This window comes from Numida meleagris, chromosome 5 (genome assembly GCF_002078875.1).
Source record: "Numida meleagris isolate 19003 breed g44 Domestic line chromosome 5, NumMel1.0, whole genome shotgun sequence".
Classification (NCBI taxonomy): domain Eukaryota; kingdom Metazoa; phylum Chordata; class Aves; order Galliformes; family Numididae; genus Numida; species Numida meleagris.
In genome coordinates, this window is record NC_034413.1 from 27,025,917 (window position 1) to 27,048,808 (window position 22,892).

The window sequence follows — 22,892 nt, forward strand, 5'->3', positions numbered from 1 at the left end:
CGCGGCAACTTGATGGCGTTGGTAACATCCAGCTCGCGGCTTCTCTTCTTGGCAGCAGTTTTAATTACGGTTCGGGCTCCTGAATGAATTTGTTTTCTCTGGATCCTCGGCGTATTGAGACGCTCGTCACGTTTGGGTGCCTGCAATCACTGATGCGTTTGTTTTAGGGGATGAATTAGTCTTCTGAGTCCGAGCATGTCCAATTTATGAATTAGATTTCATTGAAAGCTAGAACAAACCAAACCAAGAAGCGGTTTTGCCGCACCACTTTTCTCCCCACCTCTTTGCTTCCGGCGCTGGTGGTGAAAATCTCCCCTTCCCAGCCCGGCCCGCGCCACGGCCGCGCGTGTGCCGGCGGTCCGGGGCTCGGCCCATCCCCCGCGCCCTTACCTGCGGGCATCCCCTCGCCCCCTGCTTTCCTCCGTGCGCCCGGAGCCCTGGCCCCTCTCACCCCGGCAGCCGTACGCGCGCGATATGTAACATCATCCCCAGTATATCCCTCCGTGCCTCACAGCGGCCGGTCCCCCCGCTTCGCAGCGCCCTCCCGCTCTGTCGCCGAGCTGCGAACTCCCCCTCCGCGCCGCCGGGGCGCCCACCGCCCGCACCCCGCCGCGCCGTGCCCCGGCGGCACCGAGCGCCGAGGCTCCGCAGTCACGTGGCGCGGGGGGCGGGCGGCGGCGGCGGCGGCGGCGGGGGGGCCGCTCCGCAGTTCGCGGTCTGCCGGCGCCCCGGCACACACCGAGCGCTGGAGGCTCCGCCGCGCCGCCTGCCAAGCCGGGATCTACCGCCGCGCTGTTTCAGCCCCGTCTTTCTTCTCCTCTCCGCATCACCCGCTTCCCTCGATCTTAGAGAATTGTCCGTGTTCCGGGAGAATTTGGGATTATTTTTCTACGGGGGGTGTCAAGGCATCCCGCCCTCCCGCGCCGCCTGCTCCACCTGCCCTTGCGCCTTTCTTCTGCTTTCCCCCCGCCTGCCTCTCCGCCAAGCCCGGGCTGATGTGCTGTGCGAGAGGCTGGAAATGGAAGTGTTGATGCTCTGGCTTTTCCCCTGGATATTTCAGTGCGTTTCGGTGCGGGCGGACTCCATCATCCACATCGGTAAGAGAGGGAGCGCGGGGGGTGGGGGGGCGGAGGGGAACGCGGTAGATAAATAAAGGGATCTTCTCGTTCGACCGCTGTCGTGTTTCAGGCAGCGAATAAGCCCGACTCCGCGGAGAGGCGGGAGAGCGGGGTGCTGGGAAAGGCATCCGGATCTCCCGGATCGCAAAGTTGGGGGCGAAGGGCGAGCTGTGCGCCGGGCCGGGCTGCGGGGCGGGGGCCCCCTGGCGCCCCGCCGCGGTCTCCCGTGGGGCCGGGAACCGAGCTCGGAGCTGCTCGCGTGGGGAACGCTTCCTTCCTGCCCGCCGCCGAAAACAAACAGCCGCCCACGGAACCCGGGCACGGAGAGGCATCATCAGAACGTGCTCGGAGGGAAAACTTTCGGGGAGATAATCCCTCGGTCTTCATCCCCTGCCATAGCAGGTGGCAGCTGAGCCGGAATGCGAGGGGAGAACTTGGCTGGGAAAGGGTTAGAGGCGAGGTTTGCGGCGGCTTCGCGCGTGTGCGTGTGGCTGTGCGCGCAACTGTTGTGATTTGAGTAAGATCTCATTAAAACCCCTGGGCAGCAAGGAGCCTGGATCGGCGGTGGGAGGAAGAGGGGCATGAATGAGAGGCAAAGGAAAGGCTGACATGAACTTTTGAGGCTTCTGGGAGCGAGCATGGCAGTGTCCGCGGGAAGCCTGGCACGCGCGAGCGAGGCTCTGCAGTCGCCTCTTGGCTGGTGTCGGAAGGTACCAGCAGGAAAGAAATGAGGATGCTTAGGGGCGGAGAGGGGGCGAGGATCACTTGTGGAAGATGGTAGGGGAGGAGACGGGAGTACGGCCGGGAATGAAGAGCCATCCTTCCCACCAGCCCCTTTGGGGGAGGGGGCGGAAGAATAAAAGGAGAAAAAGAAACGAGAAGGGGAAAAAAAAAAAAAAAAGGAGGGGGCTGGGCAGGAGCAATCCTGGCCGGGGGGAGCTCCGCGGCTGTGGGCGGAAAGTATCGCGGTGGCCCGTGGCGGGGAAGGGCAGAGCGGGTCCCGGCGGGGCGCCGGGCAGCGGCTCCGGGCCGCCGGGGGAGGCTCCGCTCGGCGCCGCGCGCCTCCGGAGCCCGGGGACGCAGCCAAGGCAGACAGCATTGCGGAGCCATTAAGGAGACGGGGTCAGCTCTGACCGCAGCGGGGGGGGCTCCGGCCCCGGGGCGCTTCCCAGCGCTGGACGGAGCCCGGAGGCGCCGCCTATCCCCTAGGCCGGCCCCGCGTGGGTTAGAGCCCTGGGGAAGCGCCGGAGCCGGGAGAATGAGGCAGCCCCACTTTGCCGCTTCCTGGCTCCGCGTCTCCGGTGGGGGCGCGGCGTCACCACCGCTTCTCACCGCACAAACTTCAGCCCGAGCAGCGTTTCTCGCTCCCTGGAGAACGCTCCGGCGAGCAGCAGGAGACCCCGTGCGCGGGGCTCTGCGGTGCGCGGGCAGCGCACGGAGGCTCAGCCCCGGCACTCACTGTGCGAAGCGGCAGCGCTTCTCCGGGCCTGGGGGGAGCTTTGGCTGCCAGCGTGACAGATCCCATCGCTCCTAGAGCAGGGCACTAAGAGCGATGTGTGCACACACATGCTCGGCACGGGGCACCTTACGTAACACACGGCGCCAGATGTTTTCATGTTAAGTGCATAAGCAGGACAGTGAAATGGAAGCGTCCAGGTGACCGGCCGCAGAGCCTTCGCGTCTGTGTGGGTGTGCGGCCCCGGACCGGAGCGCTGCTCCAAGGGCCGCAAATGGCGCGGCGTCCGTGCCGTGAGCGCAAAGTTGGTCCCGTTCCCAGGCCCGCTCCCATCCCGTCGCCGAGGGAGCGGTCGCTCGCCCCGGGCCTGCAGTGCCGCGGGAGCAGCCCCGCTGGCACCGTGCGAGCCGGCCCGGGCTTCGTACGGCCAGGGGAGCTCCGGGCGGGAAGCAGACACAGCCCTCACCGCCCTCTGCCTCCTTGTTCCCCGCAGGTGCCATTTTTGAGGGCAATGCTGCCAAGGACGACGAGGTGTTCAAGCAGGCGGTGTCGGATCTGAACCTCAATGACGACATCCTCCAGAGCGAGAAAATCACTTACTCCATCAAGCTCATAGAGGCCAACAACCCCTTCCATGCGGTGCAGGAAGGTGAGCCCCGGGGCAGCACGGCGCAGGCGGGCGACCTGTTCGCGGGGAGGGAGTCTCGGTCCTGCCGCTCGCTTGGAAACTTTTCTTCGGTCGGGGGTTGGCGCTGTCTTACAAGGAAAGGGAAGGGACGGTGCCGTGCGCCGGCTGCGGCGCGCTGCCGTGTCGTGCCCAGCCTCGCCGTACCGCGCCGCGCAGGGGCAGCCCGGGCTGGGCGGGGGGCAGCTGCGGCAGAGCCGGCGGGGCCGGGGGCTCCGTGTCGCTCCCCGGGCGGCGGGGCGGAAGGCAGCCCCTGGCCCGGCGCATCGCTCCCCGCAGCCACCCGGACAGAGCAGAGATGGGCAGGCGGCGGGACAGCGCGGCGCTTCTTGAGAGAGGAGCGAGCCCTTGCCTGGCAGCGGGCAGTCAGTCAGGTAGCCAGGCACCGGCTGAAGCCTTCCAGAGTTCACAAGATCTGACAAGTAGCAATGTAGGTAATTCATTTCAATTAGATTTTTTTTTTTCCCAAAGGGAAACGTTTAAATATATCAGCTTGCCTTTACAAATAAGACTTGAAAAATACATTATTTCTGATTTAATGAAGTCAAGGTTAATTATGGCCTATATTATTTCAGAAGCTGTGTTTTCCAGTAGTAATTATTCTAGAAACAGAGAGCTATTTATATACTCAAACTAGAATATAAAAAAAAATGATTCATCACCAGCCTTGCCCTTAGTTCTACAGAGCACAGAGTGAATCTTTCTCTGTATGAAAATTTGCATTAATCCATATGTATTTTTATGTAAGTTGTGTACGTGCAAATTATGGCTACAAAATTACACCAAATGTTAATTTTCATGAACTCTAAACAATTTCTTCTGCTGTCTTTTCTCCCCAGTGTAGGTGCTAGTTAATAAGCACATTCAGGAGAAACAGCAAAATATACCTTTTCAAGGGACTGATCCCATTAATGGGATTCCTCCTACTGCTCTGAAAGCTTAGCAAGGAGGTATGAAAAAAAAATGTTTGTGAAAATAGGAAAAAAGAGATTTTAAAACAAAACTCTGTGCACATGGTCAGACACCAGGGGGTTTATTTGTTGGCACAGATTAACTCTGAACGATTGGATATTCTTCTGCAAAAGCTCAGTGTCCTGTATTAGAGCTTATTCAAATTTGTGAATGTGGCAGTAGTTGGCGGGCTGAACAATTGCTTGCAACAGTGTAAAACAAGTAAAACTTCATAAAACTTCATAAAGCTATTCTGAATGCCTTGGGATCCGGGCTGACATTCTTGTGGACAGACTCTGCTCAGTTTTGCTGAGGGCAGGAAGCATGGTCAGCTGGAGGATTCTTGATCTAGTAGGACTTTTTGTTGCTGATGTTATTGCTGTATTTGCTAATCTTGAAGATTAGTAGTATTGCATTTAAAAAGACTACTATCAAAACAGAAAATCTCTGCTGAAAATCCATGTTGAAGCCACAGGAAGGACTCTGGTCAGATTTTTAATCTATTCAATACAGAATATTTGTACTGAGAGAATATATGTAAATAAAGATGTTTCTTCTTTCCAAGATGCTCTTTCAGGGATCATGTGTTCATTGCATTTAGAATGGCTCTTGGATGATCTGATCTCATGCTGGAGAATTAAGGAAGTGATCGATGAATGCTCACGATTCCAGAGAGATATTGTCCTCTGTCACTGGTTCATTAAGGGATACCAAGGTGTCTTCTTTTGGGAGGACTATGAAGTGGTCCTGAAGCCTTTACTCAATTTCGTGGCTTGCGTTGTCAGTTCAGGTCAGGTCTTTTATTATTATTATTATTTTTGTTTAAGATCTAATTTTCTACCTTTGAAAAGGTTACACAACATGCTGACAAAATGATACGTGGGACACAGAAGTTGCTGGGCTATTCCTACTGTGCAGTGTCGCTCTGCTGAGTGTTACTTGGTGTCATTCTGACTATTCAAAATCTCATTGCGTCTCACTGTACCGATGCTCTGCTCATTTCGGTAGAATATTGCAGATAGTACTCAAAATAACCTGGAGCAAATCCTCTGCCCAGACTGCTTGCAGAATGTTGCTGCTGCTACATAAAATGCCCTGACATTCACATTATTCTTCTGGAGTCTTTCTAAGCAGTGCCATGGAAATCAATGTTGCAAGCATTAGTTTCATAGCGATGGAACTTCTTATAGTAAAAACTAATCTGGAATAAAAATAAACCACCGTGATACTACTGCCAGAATACGGCATACAATCAATCAAATCACAAATATTGTTTTTATTTGAATAATCTTATATGCATTTTTCTGCAACGACATTGTGAATTATTTTTAAGACCTTTTTAAAGAGTGCTGCAAGCTAGGACCTACATTTCAATGATACCGTGCTGGTAAAATTATGAAAAGTCACCTCTCCGTGTTACGAGGTCTATTACATGGTAACAAGCCATTAGTTACTGATGGTGATCGTTACTGACGTGTTTGACGTTGCGGCTGTTGTGCAGGTGGAAAACTTCTTCGTGGGTAGGAAGCATGGAAAAGCAGAAGCTACTGGGTTTCCTTCGTAGAAGCAGTTCACTTGTGGAACTAAAGGCTAAACAGAATATAATGTGCCTTTCATAAATGGAGTAGTTTTCAGTGCTGAAAGGTGTGAAGAAATGTTATAGGATTTTGAACGTGGGGGCTGCAGGGACTTTGCTTTACGGAGAGGAGGGCTCAGTTCTGGTAGTTTGTGCTAACTACAAGAGGTAAATAAAATCGGAAGTCCTTTTTCTTCAGAAACTTGCTGGACACTCATGCTAATGGTTCTGTAAGGTGCCAGAGAATAGAGATTGACAAAAAGTGTAATTGTGTTCCCTCTGTCTTTCATTTTGCCATAAATCACAGAAACAAAATCCTATTGTGTTATTTTGGCTCCATCAAACTCACATTTTATAACGAAGAGCAGCAAGTGCGTGTGTGGAAGGAATTCCAGTGACAAGGGATGTAACAGTGAAGAAGAAACAGACCCTGATGTGTGCGTGAAAAAGGACTTCGTTGTCTGTTTGTGCTTGTGAGCGGGCATTGCATTTTGCAGTATATTGGTTTTATGCATGCGGCAATTACTGGAGGGATAAATTGTTTTTTCACTGGCTGTCACAGGGGAAAATATACATGGGCAATCATCGTTCTTTTCATATGATTTTAAGGAAATCAACTGAAATTGCAAACATGGTGTTAAATTATATCCTAGCTTCCAAAGGAGGTATGCACTCAGTTTCTATTAAGTGATGGAGAAGGGAAATAGTGAGTACTTGCTTGTGTGCAGTGTGTATTTAGCCTAGTAATGCGGCAATGTTTTTGTGATTCAAACATTTTAACAAGCTCAAAGACATGAGAAACATTTTAAAGCTCTTAGTTCAAATTGGGATTTTTGAGCCTGCCATTGGTGCTGAAAAGTGATTCTTCATGTGACATATGGGTGGCAAACAAGTTTCCAGCCAGGCTTGAAAGCATGTGTTTAAACTGAAAAACAAACAAGATTAATGTGTAAGTTTTTAACATGTCACTTTTGGAGGGGGAATAGTCAGCAGCAGGTCAAAACTAGGGCATAGGAAAAGCTAATATTTAACTTTTTTAGTGCTCTTTGGAGAAGAGATCCCAGGGAGATTGCTATTCAGAAACTGTGAAAGTTTTAAACCCTGTTTCTCGGTGAATGATGCTTACACATCTATGGAGCTTTCCTGGAGCTGAAACTTGCTGTTCTCTCTGCATAGCAATTTCACATGAATTGTTTCTAATTTGAGCAGCCTTGTATGTATGCTTGTTGATGTTAAAATGCTGTCAGCTCTGGAAACGAGAACAAATTTGGAAAATCAAACTGTGATCTGAGAGCAAGAATGGTGTTCCATAAATGGGTTTATTGTCAATCCCGTGGATGCTGCTGTGGTTTTAGAGTGACTCAGACTTGCAGATTTTTTAGATGTCTGTGTTGTACACCGTTGGGTGAATCTGATCTCTTATCATAGTGTATAGAACTTGGGGATGTACTTGGCACAGTTCTTCAGCTATCTTGGCTCAGCGTATGTATTTCAAGTTACTACCATGGTTGCATTCTCACGGTTTTATTTGTTGAGAAGGTGTAAGCTGATCAATGTGGGGATAATTAAGGTGAACTACAGAACTGGAGAATGGGACTCATCAGCTCCGTTGCTATTCTTGCATTTATTTGACTGACTAAAATCCCAAACAAAGCTATACTTGTCACATGTGTGTTGCCCAGTGGCAGGGAACCGTGGAGGAGCAGACTAATGGTTTATTTAAGCATGCACATATATTTTGGGATTTTTGCTCATAGCTCATTTTGCAAACCTGAGACTTGATGTCAATTTAGTGCAAGTGTCCCTTGTTTGAAACCCACAGGTGGGTCAGAAGCTGTGTCCTGATTTTAGTGAAATATAGACTTCAGACTTCAATTAGAGGACTGTTCTCCATTGGGGGAATTAAAACTTGAGTGGCTGTTAAATACAGAATACCTGATAGAAGCTGTGAAAAGATAGCCATCAGTCATGGTGATAACACTCTCTTTGCTTTCTGGTAAGCCAGATTCTGTACCATTTCAAGCTGTCAGATAGGTGTTCGTGTAAGTGCAGGGCAAGGCATTTTGTTTTGCTGAGCTGTAGTTTCAAATGCTCCAGAAGTGAAGGCTGTGGTTTTAAGAGTCACGATATTTTGATACCAGAATGGAAGAGTAGAGAGAAGGCAAAGTATAACAACTATAAAGCAAAAATCTGGTAAAAATTAATGAAGTATTAGATGTAAAAAAATGTTTTGGTTTTTTTTTTGTTTATTTTTGAACCATGCTTTATTGATTTGACTGCATTGAATTGAGGTATTTGCCACGTAGCTAGAAGTAGTTTCATAGACTGGACCTAGATTTTTAATTGGTTTATATCAATATACTATCTATTAAATTTCCTCCAGTGGTTTCTCTTGAGTCCTTCACTGCCACATAATGTTAACTTCATCTTCTTTCCATCCACAGCATGATAGAATACAGATTTCACAGTGTTTTCGTCAGGACATGATGTCTTTGATGTCTTGCTTGGAAGTTCTTTACAGAACTATGAGCTCTCCAGAAAGAACATATTGTTATGTATAGCTTTTCTAGTTTTCATCTGAGCTTTCAACACTTTTTGAAAACCGGCCAGGAAGAGTGAATGTAGTGCATCTCTTGCATGGTCAGGGAGGCCTTGCTGCGGAACTACACATTTTTTCTACTAGTCTGCTGCAGTTAAAAGCTGTTGTTCAGTGGGGTGAATGTGCTTAACAGTTTTACCTCCTTGTGCCCTTCGAGACCAAACCAAGACTTGTTAAGGACTGCCACAGTGAGGACATCTGTGACGCTGTCGTATCATTGCGCATGTGTTTTTATGAGCTGTAGTTGCATGGCTCAGTTTATTATGAACCGGTGTTTCACAGAGCTAAACCCCCAGCAAATTAAAATGCCTATCTCTGCCAATTCCCATGTTTTTGTTACGGTGAAAGCAAGAATCTGCCGACATCTTCAGCAGGAGGGAGAGAAGCCAACAGTCCATACGGGAGTTAGTTTGGTGCTGAGAATGAAGGCAGACTAGAGGCTGTGGGAGAACATCCAAATACATGTTCGCTTTGTTGTTTCTTTCCACTTACAATTTGTTACGTAAAGCCACAGTTACTCAGGTTCTGAGGTGCAAAATGTTTTGTACATTCAGAAGGAGCTCCTTTTGTTTAAAAGCACCGCTGCTATTGCTTGTTCGTTTTTCCCTAAATGTACAGAGATTTATTCCACCGCAGTCATATTAACTGCTTTTGGAGAGGTTCCCATCATTCTGGGCTGGATCTGAGCCACCTGGAGAGTGACAGTGTCATATGTAGGAGTGCAGTAGGCAGCCAGGGGTCAGGGAATGAAGGAGGGCTCCCTGCTCAGCAACCCAAAGCAGAAAGAGAGGCTGTTGAGCAAACCATGGCAGTGTAGATGGAACCCACTTAGAGCACAGGGTCCTGTCCCAGCTCAGTGGTGAGGGGTGGTGTGCTCAGCCTTTCACAGGAGGTGTCACAGACTCTGCTTGCCATGAGATAACAGGAAATTCCTGAGTGGCTTCCTGCTTTCAATGAAAAGGTTTTCATTTTGTCCAAATGAATTTTTTACTACTTCCATCTACATCACTGTGTAAGCTTATTTCTTCTCTCTTTTCTAATATGCAGACTAGCTAACACCTTTATTTCCACATCAAGTTGCAGTAGCTGGTAGTCTTCCCCACTGATCTTGCTGCCAATGGTGATCGTTTATCAAGAATCTGCAGCTGGGTTTCTTACTCTAGGATTTTATTTTAGAAAATGTGCTATAACATTAACTTGTATGCTAGAAAGTATCATAAAAAGTATTAGTGAATGTTTTTCATGGTTAAAGATTTTTCTTTTTTCTGTTTTCTGTTTTATTTTTTTCTAGAAGAAAATAATTTTCTGAGTGTTTTTGTTTGTCTTGGGCAGCTTTTCTCAGTTATTACTGTGGAGGAGGATCTGTAAATGTGAAATGAGTATACAAAACTGCCTCCAGTTTAAATAATGGCTAAAGAAGATGATCATAAATTAATAAATATAAACTATATATGCATGTCTATATATATGCATGCACATATACTCTGTGCAAAGAATTTAATTACCAGACTTAACTGCAATGTGTCTAGCAGGAAGTCTGCCTCGAGCTTTTCTATGTTCAGAGTCCTACAGACACAGATGATTAGAGGACTGACTAACTAAGTACTATATTTTAAATGACATCTTAATACTTGCAGAATGAGTTAAATTTATTATTCTGATGTGATTTATCATGGTATGGTTTAGCCCTAGAATGAAAGGAGTTAAAACTACACATTCTTCAAACAGAGGGGATATTATCATGTTTATTAAAACCGTTCACGGCTTGCTATAGTTATTTACTGGAAGGAAAATAAAGTGTAGATGTACAATAGTTTGTGAATGTAAGACTCCAACACAGTAAGACTGTGGCTGGAACAGTTACTTCGGGTTGAACTTTTTGCCATGTCAGAGGAACCGTAAACTCTCCTTTGTTTTTTAGGCAAAGATCAAAATGTTTTTCATACTTCTGTTCATAATACATTCCCTCTGATGGGAATTCCTGCTGTGTCTTTATTTGTCTCTCTCACCTGTTGCTTAGAGGTGTTTTTTCAATTTGCCTCTCAAAAAAAAAATACTCAGAATGCATTGTTGGAATCATATTGCTATGTAAATCTTACAATTACTAAAATTTAGCCCCTCCCTTTTTTATTTTTTATTTTTTTAAACAGATATCTGTAAGTGGCCTCCTAATAAGGAAATGACCCACACAGCTCTTGCTTTTCTGTCAAGATTTTTTTTTTTCATAATTTAGAGATGTTTGAGTTCATGAATTGGGATGGCTTGAAAAATGGCTTACTTTTTCGATTTTGTCAGTTTTTTTTATATACTGGACTTTGTGGTCATTTTTCTTAGGTGAAGATATGTTGTGAGGTACTTTCCGTTTGTAAACCTGCTGAAAGAGACTGGCTTTCAAACCAAGGAATGAAGCACTTTGTGCACAGGGCAGGTATAGGATATGCGGACTACTGTATGCAAAAAAGTGTCACTTCCGAAGTTAAAATCAAGGCACTGTCCTGAAACTTCTTTCCACTTCACTGTACTACCACAAATGGGTGCTGGATGTTACAGTTCATCCTTGCCTGCAACAAAAAAGTCCCCCTGAAGGACACATGCATCACTAAAAATAACATGGTTTCCTTGAAGCTGAATTAAAAATCAGTGATTTAAGATGAGATCTTTGTCATGGAGAACATCGGGCCTTAAAATGAATGCCAAGTGTGGCGCTTTCACAACTTAGACAGTGGATAATAATGATATGCTAATATGACAAATTTTCTTTCATTTACATAACTTTAAGGCAATAAATATATAAACTATATGGAAAGCAATTCTTTTATATTTTTCTTAATAGCTTTCATACAATTATGATTTGGAGACCTGGTAGTTGTGCTTGAAATTGCTTTTAGGTTTTTGGATTTGAAGTGCTTTTTATAGCCTGAAAGGTTTGCCTTACCAGGAAGAGACTGTCTGTGCTAGCTCTATTGATGTCCGGTTCCTCTCTTTTGACCCTGCTGTGGCATCTTAGTGCCTTCACAATTTTTTCTTTTTTGCCCCTTATATTAGAATATGCAGCAAAAATTAATATTGGAAAGTACCAACAGCTTGCATTTAAAGGAAAAAAGAACCAAGAGGCATTAGTTTCAAGTGGTGTTTGGCTGCGTAAAAATGCACAGTGGGGCTTCTACTGCTTGACCTTACTAGAACCATTCCCTTAGTAACCTTTCATAAAAGGAGTAAAAGGACAGTAAAAAAACATTTTTTTTCCCATATATTCAACAGAACAATATCTAAGCAATGACTTTCTCTTAGAAAATACAGGCTCAAATCAGAAAACTCCCAGTGGGTCAAAGCTCCCGTTGTGTATCCTGTTTCCAAGTCCAACTATTTAATCTTCTGCTTTTTAAGTTACTGGAGTCCTTCAGATTTTAACTAGTAGCAGTGCTGATAGAATACTTCCAATATCCTCAAAATCTTGCAGCCTGTCTTGTCCTTATTTAGAAAGCGAATAAAAGGATTTTCTATATAAACAAATGTTTGTAAAGTTAATGAGAGTTGCCTTTCTCAGCAGGTAAATGACTCTATACTATTACTTGATAATTAGAAAATACCAGTTATTTGCTGCTTGGTTATACTTTCAATGTGGAAATTGTGTAATGATGTAGAGTGGCATTTCCATTGCCTCGTGTTTTCTTAACCTTTCTGCTCCTGAGTAAAGGTAAAACTTGGAGTGGGGGAAGAAGGAATTTTTTTGCTGGGAGACAGAGACTCAGTGTCATTTTTTGCGTTTGCAAACCCTCAGCTTATTTTTTCCTTTTTTAAAGAAGTGCTTTATAACTCAAAAGAAAACTTTGTTATAAAATAAACATTGATTTTAATCCAAAGGACCAATGTTTTCCCCATTTTTAGTCCTGCTTAGGGATATTTCTGGAATGGGAAGAGCTGTCCGAGAGGCTCAGAAAGAAGGAACTCCTGATGCAATGCCTACGAGGGTCAAAGAGCAAAGAGTTAGGATGTTCTGGTTGGTGGGGGGGAGAGAGAGGGAAGAAAAAAAAAAGCAGAAAAAAAAAGGAACAACCCAATTATCTGCTTTAAGGTGTTTTTTTTTTTTTTTTACTGAAACTTTATTTTTCTTTCATCTTGCTTTTGTCTGTCTGAAGTACTTTAGTTACTGTGGAAGTGACAGTGGTTTTGGTATCTATTAGACTTAGTAACCAAAGAGAAGGAGACAAAGCTTGGTGTCCCTCTGGTCTGAGCAATATACTCGCATAGCATGGGTCCACGTTCTTAGAGAGGCTGGAGAAGAGCAGGGGCGTCACACTGTTAGCCAGTAGTCAGTCTGCAAATAATCAGCTTGTGGCAGGTATTTCCTTCCCTGAGAGAAGAAAAGACTTTTCCAAAGTAGGCTCACAGGACAAGATGAGGAAAGATATGGTGTAGCAGAACTTGAGGTTGACTGAACCTCTGCTCGTAGAAAGTCACTTGTCCAGGGCATCTTGAAATGAGAGTGCCTATATGTGGATTAAAGTGTTTTACAACCCACACGAAACAAGATTTCATGTTTCAGCACTACCTGGATTTAAAAAAAAAAAAAAAAGGAAAAGTAAGAGAGCTGATGGAGTATGTGCAGTAACTCTTGGGAAACACTTGGGAGGAGTGTCTTTCAGCAAGGCTTTTAGATGAAGCAGTATCTTTACCCACAAGTTAGCATAGCCATTAAACGTGTTATGATGCTTTGGCAGCCGGTGAGGTCTTGCCTTGCCTCTGGATGGGTACTCACAAAGTCACTTGTGCAGGCAAGCAGAAGTGCTGTTGTCAAGCGTGATTAGAGACAGCCTTCTCAAAGCAGGTGGCTGGAGTCATCTTCCCCTCCCTTCTCTGCCAGTGGCAGTGGCTCTGTTGTGGCAAGACTGGTTCACAAATGTGTTTCTAAAGGCTTAACGCCTTATCATGTGTTGAGGACAGCTTACATTTTTGTGACTATGTTGTGCCCTCTTTGCATTTACACTGCTGATTAAAAAATAAAACATGTCATCTAAAACTCAGAGTCATCTGTGCAATGCAGTAAGTAGTGATGCCTTTTTCTTTTTGAGATAAATATGCAAGTCTGTTTCTCAGATTTTCATTACTTGTTTTGCTGTTCATTACTTGTTTTTCATTAGATTTTTTTTTTTTTACAGTAACCCAGTATTTTTATCAGGATGAACTTCCTTCTGTTATTCATTTTGTTTCTTCTTTGTCTTATTGCCAGATCTTTGATTGTATAGTTGTTGCTGGTGTCTTTATGCCTTGGGTTCTTCACCAAAACTCCAGTTTTTCAAAGACACCTGGCTGATGAGGCATATACTTTCCCATGTCCTTTTCAGAGCTGCCTCCTCCTCATTTGCAGCCACCAGTGCCATACGCTATTTCAAATGGACAGCAGCAGATTCATCATTCTAGTTCCTAGTGAGCTTTGTAAACATAAACTGTTTCTCTGAATTTGGATGTCTTTTCTGTACCTGCCTTCTCTTGTTTGGTAGCGCGTTGCTTTCCCTGTACTCCCCTCTTCCCTGTCTCTGCTCAATGCAGTAGATTTTATGAACATGTCTTTTCTTGGTTTGCTGGATTATTTTATTTCCATTGCATTTTAATCATCGTGATGACAACATCTGTGGGCAGCAATATACAGATGTTTTTCAGAGCAGATTTTACGGTTCATAAATAGTTGCTATATCTGCATGAAAAAATGAAGGTTTTGTCTTTTCCATTTACACCAAAGGAAGTGCAACTGAATTATGGAAATGAAATGTGCGTCTGTGGGAGACTTGCTGCCCTTCTGTGACTGCCAGGGGAATCCTTTAAGTTCCACACAGCTTCCTCTGTGTTAACCTGCTGAAGGGAGCCCAAGGTCTATTTTGCAGAATTAAGTCTCTCAACCTGCTTTCACTAATATGAAGTGTAATCTTACTCTCTTTTTTTATTTTTCATTTTAACCCTCGAAAGTGTACTTCTCTGACATCATAAGGAAATGGAGATTACACATGAATGAGAAGCCAGAGGTGCTCCTTGAGAACATCACAGTAGTTGAAAAGAATGATAAAATATCAAGAATGTAAAAAAGAAAATTACAACAGTGGTCCATTGTATTTGCTGCAGGGCATTCTGGCAGTGCTGACAGTTGACTGCATTCAGGTTAAAATGACAATTTAGTAAAAAATGCTTAATAAATTGTCAGTGAACTAGAAGGCAGATTATTTTTTATCTTAACTTTGTGCCTTTTTGTTTTCTGTCCTGTGTGAATTATCTTGAAAGGGAGGTTGTCCATAAGGCAACTAAACAGGCAGAAAAGCTCCTGATGAGTATTTAAGAAATAAAGTTTGTTGCTCAAAGACAGGAGCTCATGCCCTATACTCCTGGTGGCATTGGGGCTCTAAGATGTATTTTGCCAATCTTGCTATCCATCTATCTGTGTATCTGTCTATCTATCTGTCTATCTATTTATTTGTCCTGGCCTTCAGGGAGATTATTTGTAATCTGAAGTCTTGTCTCTTGCCCTGACAAGATAAGGATATTAGACAGAGTTGGTGGTAGTGGTACATCTTCAGAAGGAAGTTGTATGAGTAAGGCTTGGAACAAGATGCATTGACTGGGATGTTTTGTCTCTCTTTGGAATTTATTTTCTCAGAAAAACAAATACATTAACTGTTACTTTAAGTAACAGAGAGAGTCTCTATTTTGAGTCTCTCTAAAAGAAGAAAATGTGCTATAAAATGTTGATGTTCTTTTGAGTTTGCAAAGGAGTAAAGATTACAGTCCTAACTTGTGACAGATTTATAATGTATAAAGTTGAGTTTATTTATTTATTTATTTTCAGAAATAGCATTGCTAGTTGCCCAAGGGCATAGTTACCTTTGCAGAAAACCTATGCAGAGAGTGTAAGTTAACTGTAAAATTCATACGGTCTAAAATACGGAGTGCATGAGACCAGAGAACTACTGTACAAGGCCGTGGAGAAAAGTATTGTGTCATATGCACGACTCTTTACCTAGACAAATTCAAGTTAAACTTACTTTCAAGATGATCAAGAGACAGGCAGAAAAAAGTCGTAAGGCTGCATCATTCAGATCATTCCCTGGGACAATATGGTGTACTGATAAGGTAAGATGGATCTTTTCTAGATTGAAGAGGAAATAGGAAGAGTTTCTTTGAATTTAAGAAGCTTGAAAAGCTCTGCTGGCTCTGCTGCCCCTGGAAAGTATAAGACAAAAGGAAGGCTTGTGTTAATTTGCCATTTAAACTAAGGTGTCTTTTTTTGGAAATTTTTTCACAACTACTTAGTTGCTGATGTGTAATATACTTAGAAAACACAAATAAATATAAGTATTTAGAATGTTCTGCCTTTTAAAAATATATCTCCACCTCTTTAGGGTTATTTTAAATGTATGACTTGCAAATAGTGTGTCGGATTATCAGATACACTGGGAAATAGTGATAAATCCCAGGACTTGTAGAAAATGCACTTTAAAACTGGGAATTTTAACTGGGATATTCAAGGTTTGTGAGTTAGTGCAATGTTATTAAACTACTTGAAAATTTATATCAGAGCATGGGATACTGATAAAATGCAAATTGGCAAAGGAAGCTTATTTTTTAATATTTTTGTTGAAACCATATTGATTTTTTAAAAAAAAAAGTCACGTCACTTTATTTTAGCTTTTGGACAGAAAGTCTGCTAACAGATATGACAGAATCATTACCTTCATGAAAGCATAGAGATACAGATGCAGATGTACTTTGGCCTTGGTTTCATAAATCCAACTTTAATAAATTTCCTTTGAATTTCTTAATGAGAGATTGTTAGTATGAAGTATGTCCGTGTTCTTTCTAGAAGATTACTGGTTACCTTTGTTTTCTGGGTATCTGTGTTTGCAAATAATGGCTCACATGGGAAAAAAGTGGCATCAACGTAACAACAGCCTGTGCACAGTGCTTTATGAAAAGTGTGCTCACAATGCATTCATCTGGAATAATGCTGAGATTTAAACTGAAGATGGAAAATATTTGCTGACAGGGCTGGCCTCAAGGCATTCTTTTTCCTTCCTAAATGCTGATACTATTGCTTGAAATGTACAAACGTACATTGAAGGTTGTCTCAAGATGGATATATTGGCTCAAAAATAATTATTCTGTTCTCCCCACAAGTATATTCTCTTTTTGATGAGATTTTATAGGAAAGTTATTTTATATAATTTTTTTTCCTATGGAAAATTATTCATATAGGAAGTAAAATAATTGAGAGTATTGGTTACCTTAGTACAGAGAGAGATCAGCTGATCTTCTGGATACTGATTCTGGATTGAGTTTTATGCTGTGGAAGTGGACTCTATCTCTGATTTCTTGTGAAAGAGAATTGCTAGATGAAAAGAAACGGTGCTCCCAATACAGTTTCTGATGTGCTTGCTGAGTTCTGTTCTGTATAACAGGACAAGAAATGTAGAACTTAAGCTCATGACCTCTGTAGGCATCCTTAGCATTAGAATTTGGCCTTGCGGTGCTCGTGTTGCGCTGCCACATGCTTCAGGCCTCCTTCTGATCTAGATTTGGGTATGTGAAGGAATTTTTGACTCTGTCCAGATGAGTGAGAACCTGCTATTTATTTCATTTTTACTTCGTATTGTGTGGATTGTGATCTATTTCTTAGCCTTGTCTGCACTATGTGACAAAACACATTTCTTGATATTGTTGGGACCAGCATGATGGACTCAATTTCCTGTTTTTGCCCCTTGAGTCACATAGTAGTTTTGTTTTTTTGGCCTTTTACTGTAAACTTTGGGATGGCTGGAGGCCAATTTTTTCAATTTTTTTTCTCTGGAAAAATTAGTGAGAGAGGGTGATAATCTAAATCCACTGAGAATAGACTTGATTTTTTTTTTCTTAATGAGCAGGTTGGTCTATGAACCGTAGACTGAAACCAGTAAGATAAGGTTTAGAAAATAGTCCTTGTTGTTCACAGGCCTGAAATATGAACCCTTTCTTACTTCACTATGATTGCCGAGAATGGGAGTCAGTGACCCAGATGATCCTTTTATCTTTGTACACCTGATATGACGCATAAGTATGCTCTTTGTCGTTAACCTCATGCTGTTAATTTTCTTGAAGATGATCCACTAAATCTTTATTGGAAGTACTTATGGCTTGTCTTATCGTTAAATAACAGCAAAGGCTAGAAGAAATAACTAATGTTCTTGAACAACAAGCAGGTAAACAACACCCTTGCTCTGGGTGTTGGTGAACTTGCTAGTCTAAGTTGCTTTCTGTAGGGAAATACAATGTGAAGGAGGAGAACTCTAGGTCTTTGGAGGTATGAACCCAGACAAATAAAATGAACGTGAGAATTTGGGACATCTGACGGCCGGAAGCTCAGATTTGCCCTGCTTGCCAAGGATAGCTGTGCCACTGTTACAATGCAAGCTAGAAATCTTTAGTAGCTATACTTCAGTTCTTGTAAACTAACGAGTGATTATTTCGTCCTCCATTTTTACCATTCACTGAAGCATTCCAGGCTGACAAGGCCTGGAAAATTCTCAAGAGTTTTGCTGCTCTTAATGCAGTGTGCTACACTGGGACCTCTCTTGTACAACAATATTGTTGTCTCCATTGGCACGAACTCGCTGTGTCAGAGAGTTGCATATTCCCTCCCATCTGCCTCATTTGAACTGATTGCAACGAATTTCTTGGAAGTTGTTCCTTTTTGTATACTGCATGTAAACTTTTGAAGTTGATTATGTTTGCTACCATTAGTAGCACACAGTAGCAATTTGCTGATTCTGTAAAATATTCAGGCCAGTCGCTTAAAATAATAACTAGAAAGGATTGTTTCTGAGAGTGTTTTGGGGAAGTTAACTTTTTTTTTGAGAAATATGAATAAATCTTTCCAAGTCTCTATATGCAGTAATGTTTTACTGCTCTCTCTAATTTATTAAATGCTTCTTTAGCCATGTTTAGTTCATAAAAGTTCAGTATGAGGATCAGAACTTGCTTTCATCCTGTTCAGAGAGATCTGAAAGAGTAACCTTAAAACCATCAATAACCTTGTAAACTTTTGCCTGACATGATCCTCAAGTTTGTTACAGCTGAGGTTCAAATCACACATAATCTCATGGCGACTCTGATTTTAAATAGTCCAAATCACAATTAAATTCTGTAAGCAGCCTGAGAATCTATGTGTTTCGATCTGACTTGCGACTAATACAGTATAAATACTGTAAAAATGAACCAAATCTGGTACAAAGGAAAGCTATAGGTACAGGTCACAACCTTTATTTCCTTTGCAAGCTTTGTTTCCTCTGCCCTGCCGTGCCTTGAAGAGCTTGGCATATACATGAGAATGTGTTTCTGGATGCATTTTTTCTTTCTTTCCAAGTTATCTCGACTCTTCAGCCTCAGTTTGTGCGCATCTTACACCACAGAGGAATTGAACTCTGATGTACTGCACATATTTTTTGAAGTCACTTGAAACATTTTGCAGGTAATTCTGAAATATAATATGTAGTCCTCCCATAGGCAGATCCTGCTCATGGGAGGGACTGTCACATGCATGGATTTAAACGCAGGACAACTCAAGGCGTATGCAAGGCAGACATCTTGAGGGCTGGAAGAGTAGCATCAGCTTTAGCTCTAGTGATGAATGTGACTGCATGGCAAGGTTTGGTGCTATTGCTGCTGCCCCAGAAGGGTTGGGAAGTGGGAATGGCGCTAGGGAAGGAGCACTTCTACTATTTTCCCTTCTTCCACGCCCAGCGTCAGGAAGAGTAGGCTCCACTCATCTGAGTACATGACAAGTACATTGCCTGTGGTTTGCCGCTTTATATTTCTTTCCAACAGCAGAAGCAACTTGAACTTGTCTGGAAGCAACCTCTTATCTTGATGGTATCAAAATTTGATTCTGCCTAAACTACTGCCATGTGAGCTGTCTCAGCTTAGCAGTCATATCATTTATGCCATATTTCCAAAATGCGCAACTAGTAGGAAAGTAATTGCAGAGATGGACTGGTGTCATGAATAGAGTTGAGGAAATTGTGAGCATTTTCAAAGTTACACTCCTTTATCTTGGATGTAGGTGATCATCTTACAGGTGACGCCATTCCCATCTGGTTAGGGAAAGTCAAACAGGTGTTCCAGGAGTGACTGCATCCAGCTAAGTGATCATTCTCAGTGGACTTAACTGATCAGTAAAGGCCAGGAGTGATTAATTTCTTAGAGAAAGGATTGCAGTCTGATATAGGCTATTCAGTATAGACACAAAAATCAAGTCTATAGTGGAGGAAGTTATTTGTTGAAAAATATTTAGTCTCCTGTAGAAGAAATAGGCAATATATTTTCTTGACTGTCTTCATTAATTCCAAAAGCACCTACTGTAAAGGCTTATTATGGAACACAAAGTAGGTATTAAATCTGACTGTAAAAACTGTAGAAAATGTAGCTTTAAAAATTCATTGCTTATTTTATTAGTGATTAGCAAATAATTCCTAAAAAGAGGCTTTAATAGATCTTATCTGAACCGAGGAGTTGACAGTTCTTGAGGTCTCGATTCGGGTTTGACAGCTTTAGCTCTTTCAAGGGGAGCCTGTTTGCAAATTTGCAGTCAGTATCAAAAGTTTTTCTAAGCTCAGAGCTGACTATTACACAACAGTAAGCAAAACTAGCCAGGCATGCATGATGGGGGAATGAAAACGGGCAGTTCCCTTCAACAGTCTTCCAGGCTGTAGTGCCAGCCGTACACCTGAGGCTTGATATCTCTTCTTAGGAATATGCTTGAAGTGTAGCTAGAGGAAGGGTCTACTAATTCCAAAATGCACACTGCATTTGCTAATTTACTGTGGTTTTAGACAGTCGATGTAGAAACAGATTTGGCAAGAGAGACGGTAGAGCTGTTACCGGATAGTACAAAACATACAGAAGATAAGAGTTCCGAGCCTATAATTATTTTTACACAGCAATGGCAATGTGTAACACAATGTATTCTGTTTAGAGATTCATCGTTAGCTTTTAAGCACTCTCAGCACCTAAATGAGAAGAGAGCTTTGAAAAGGCAAGTAGGCATCTTTGCTCTCTTATCATCCTTCTGAGATGAAGGGTATGGGAAAAACAGGGAACGCAAACAAAACTAAACTCCTCTTTTAAAAATTCATTCCATGAGATTTGAAACATCAGTAAGAAAAATCCTTTTGTTACCTTTGTTTTTTGAAAGCTGAACAGAGTGTAGTTTTTCTTTCGTAGATCTTTTGTTGTTTAAATAAGAAATCATACTTTTTTTTTCAAAGAGTTTTCTACTAGATGTAGAAAATGTATCTTCTTTTATGCTGATACCATCCTTTAGAATAAGTTCTGTGAAGAAATCCTTGCAACTAGGACAGGCTGAGTGTAGGGCACTGAGCAGTGGCTTACTGGCTGCTCTGGTGCATCCTTCCCAGCCCAGCCTTCCCCACTTGTTCTGAGCTCCAGGGGAGTGGCTGCCAGCTCCTGTGGCACAGGGTCTCTCTGCAGCACTTTTTTATGCAAAACTTTGTGTTTGCACTGGAACTCTTCAGGTGCTTAAATGGCCACTTCAGTGGCACTATTTCTCACAGAATAGTGAAAAATTTGATTAATATGGCCTTTCATGAGAAACAACTCTGCACAAGTTTTAACACTACTTGGATCCCAGTAAGAATCACTGTTGCATAACAGTGTGTACTTCCTATAAAGGTAGATGCTGTTGATTTGGTGCAACAGAAGGATGGCATATTTCTGTTGAAAATAGCTTTCCTCATAGAAAAATAGGTTTGGTGCTTGGATATTTACCCTTCCAAGCCTAAGCTTCTTGATAGTGAACCTTTCCTATTCAGGCACAGTTGATTAGCTAGAGATTCAGAATAAAATAAGAAGGTGTCAGGTATGGTAGGAATATTGAAAGCAGCTGCTATGTACCTGCACTGTGTGTTTAATTAGAGAATGCTTTTTAAAGCACGGGAAGCAGGCTGTCGTTCTTACTTCTGATGGAATGCCTCAGAGTTGGAGCTGTTAACTGCTCTTGAGATGACGCTGTGGATTTCCCTTCGAAATAATCTTGAGAGGTAATGCTGCTTCACCCAAATCCTTGGTGACATGAAAGGCTCAGGAGTGCATGTCTGATTTACAGCCCCCACCAAGCCTTCTTATCCAGGGGAATCTTCCCAGAAGTCTCTGTAAAAATACTTGAGGAGAACAGAAGATTGATGCTTGGATTCAGCTGTACAATCACCTAAAAAAGAGAAGTATTGCAGAATAGATTTTTTTTTTCTTCACATACTCTCTAAAGATTGAAATTTGTTAAAAAATCCCCAAGCCTAGGGCCTGTCACATAGCAAAGAAGGCAGACTTGGGCTAGACAAATGTTTTAGCTTGATATAAACCCTTGTGCTTTGTATAATAGCTGTGTCAATTCACCGTGAAAGACTCAAAGGGCTTTTATAGAGGGATTTAGATGAACATTGCAAGGCAAGGTGATACTGGCTTGTTTTACATGTAGTCTTTGTCATTTTAGCAATGTCAAAGTTTCTTACAGTCTCAGTGTTTCAAAGAGGCACATAGATACATGTAAATGCATTTATTATTCAGGTTTGTTATACGTTTCAGATTTATCAAACAAATTTTAAAAAATGTAGGTTTGAGTCAAAGTGGAAAAAAAGGCAGCCACTTTTCCAGGAAATCTGTGTTTTCTTCCACAGAAATATTTTAGCTATTCTAGACCATTTTACTGTCTACCACTGTATAGATACTGTTATGGTTGCTCTGTAATAATATAATCTTTCTGTTCTACATACTTGTGAGGAGCATTGTAAGAATTAATTAACAAGTCTTGATAAGAGTATTCAGTGTGCCCTTAAGTATTTTATTCAGAGATATCTTGCCTTCACTACAAGAACTGGAAGTGCTTTTCTTTTCTCTCTTTGCATGAGAATAAAAGGTCAGGAAGCAGAATTGCACTGTTCGGCCTGAGGGACATATTTTCAGATGTTGGGGATTGGGTGGGTGGATGTACCAGCCAAGTGAAAAAGTATCTGAAATTGCTATTTTTGTTGCCTTTTGATCCTTTTGCACTGAAAGCTTTCTGATCCTACATGTCCCTTCCCTGATGGTGTCTTATTTTGAATCTGAAAAGGAACTTGATAGCATACCTTGCGAGTGACCAAATTAAGTATGATCAACAAGGTCCTGTCAACGCTGCAACCACTAGGCTGTGTAGTAGTAACTATTTTGAGAATGTTTTAAGTGTTGTCTGAGGCTTTAAGCAGAGCAGTCCGTAATACTTAATTAGTTGATTAATCACAAAAAATACCAGGATGCCAACGGATGGGGATCACATTTACTTAAAATAACTCTTTGGTTTCTTATTAAATATCCCTGGCTTGTCTTCTTCTTTTATTTATTTATTTATTGGGCATTTCTTCAGTTCCTTGTGATCATCTACAATGTTTAGAGTGGCTTTTTTCTTTGGAGGAGGCAGGATCTTGCATAGAAGATGC

At 42.6% G+C, this 22,892-nt stretch overlaps 1 protein-coding gene across 5 annotated transcripts in view; it reads left to right on the plus strand.

Moving 5' to 3' along the window:
- The window catches only part of GRID1 (glutamate ionotropic receptor delta type subunit 1), a 567,614-nt gene continuing 545,421 nt past the window's right edge, over window positions 700-22,892 (plus strand). For all 5 annotated transcript variants that reach the window (XM_021400715.1, XM_021400716.1, XM_021400718.1 and 2 more), the window contains exons 1-2: window positions 700-1,097; window positions 3,068-3,223. In XM_021400715.1, the coding sequence (XP_021256390.1) occupies window positions 1,019-1,097; window positions 3,068-3,223 (235 nt within the window). In that variant the 5' untranslated portion in view covers window positions 700-1,018. The remainder of the gene's footprint in view (window positions 1,098-3,067; window positions 3,224-22,892) is intronic.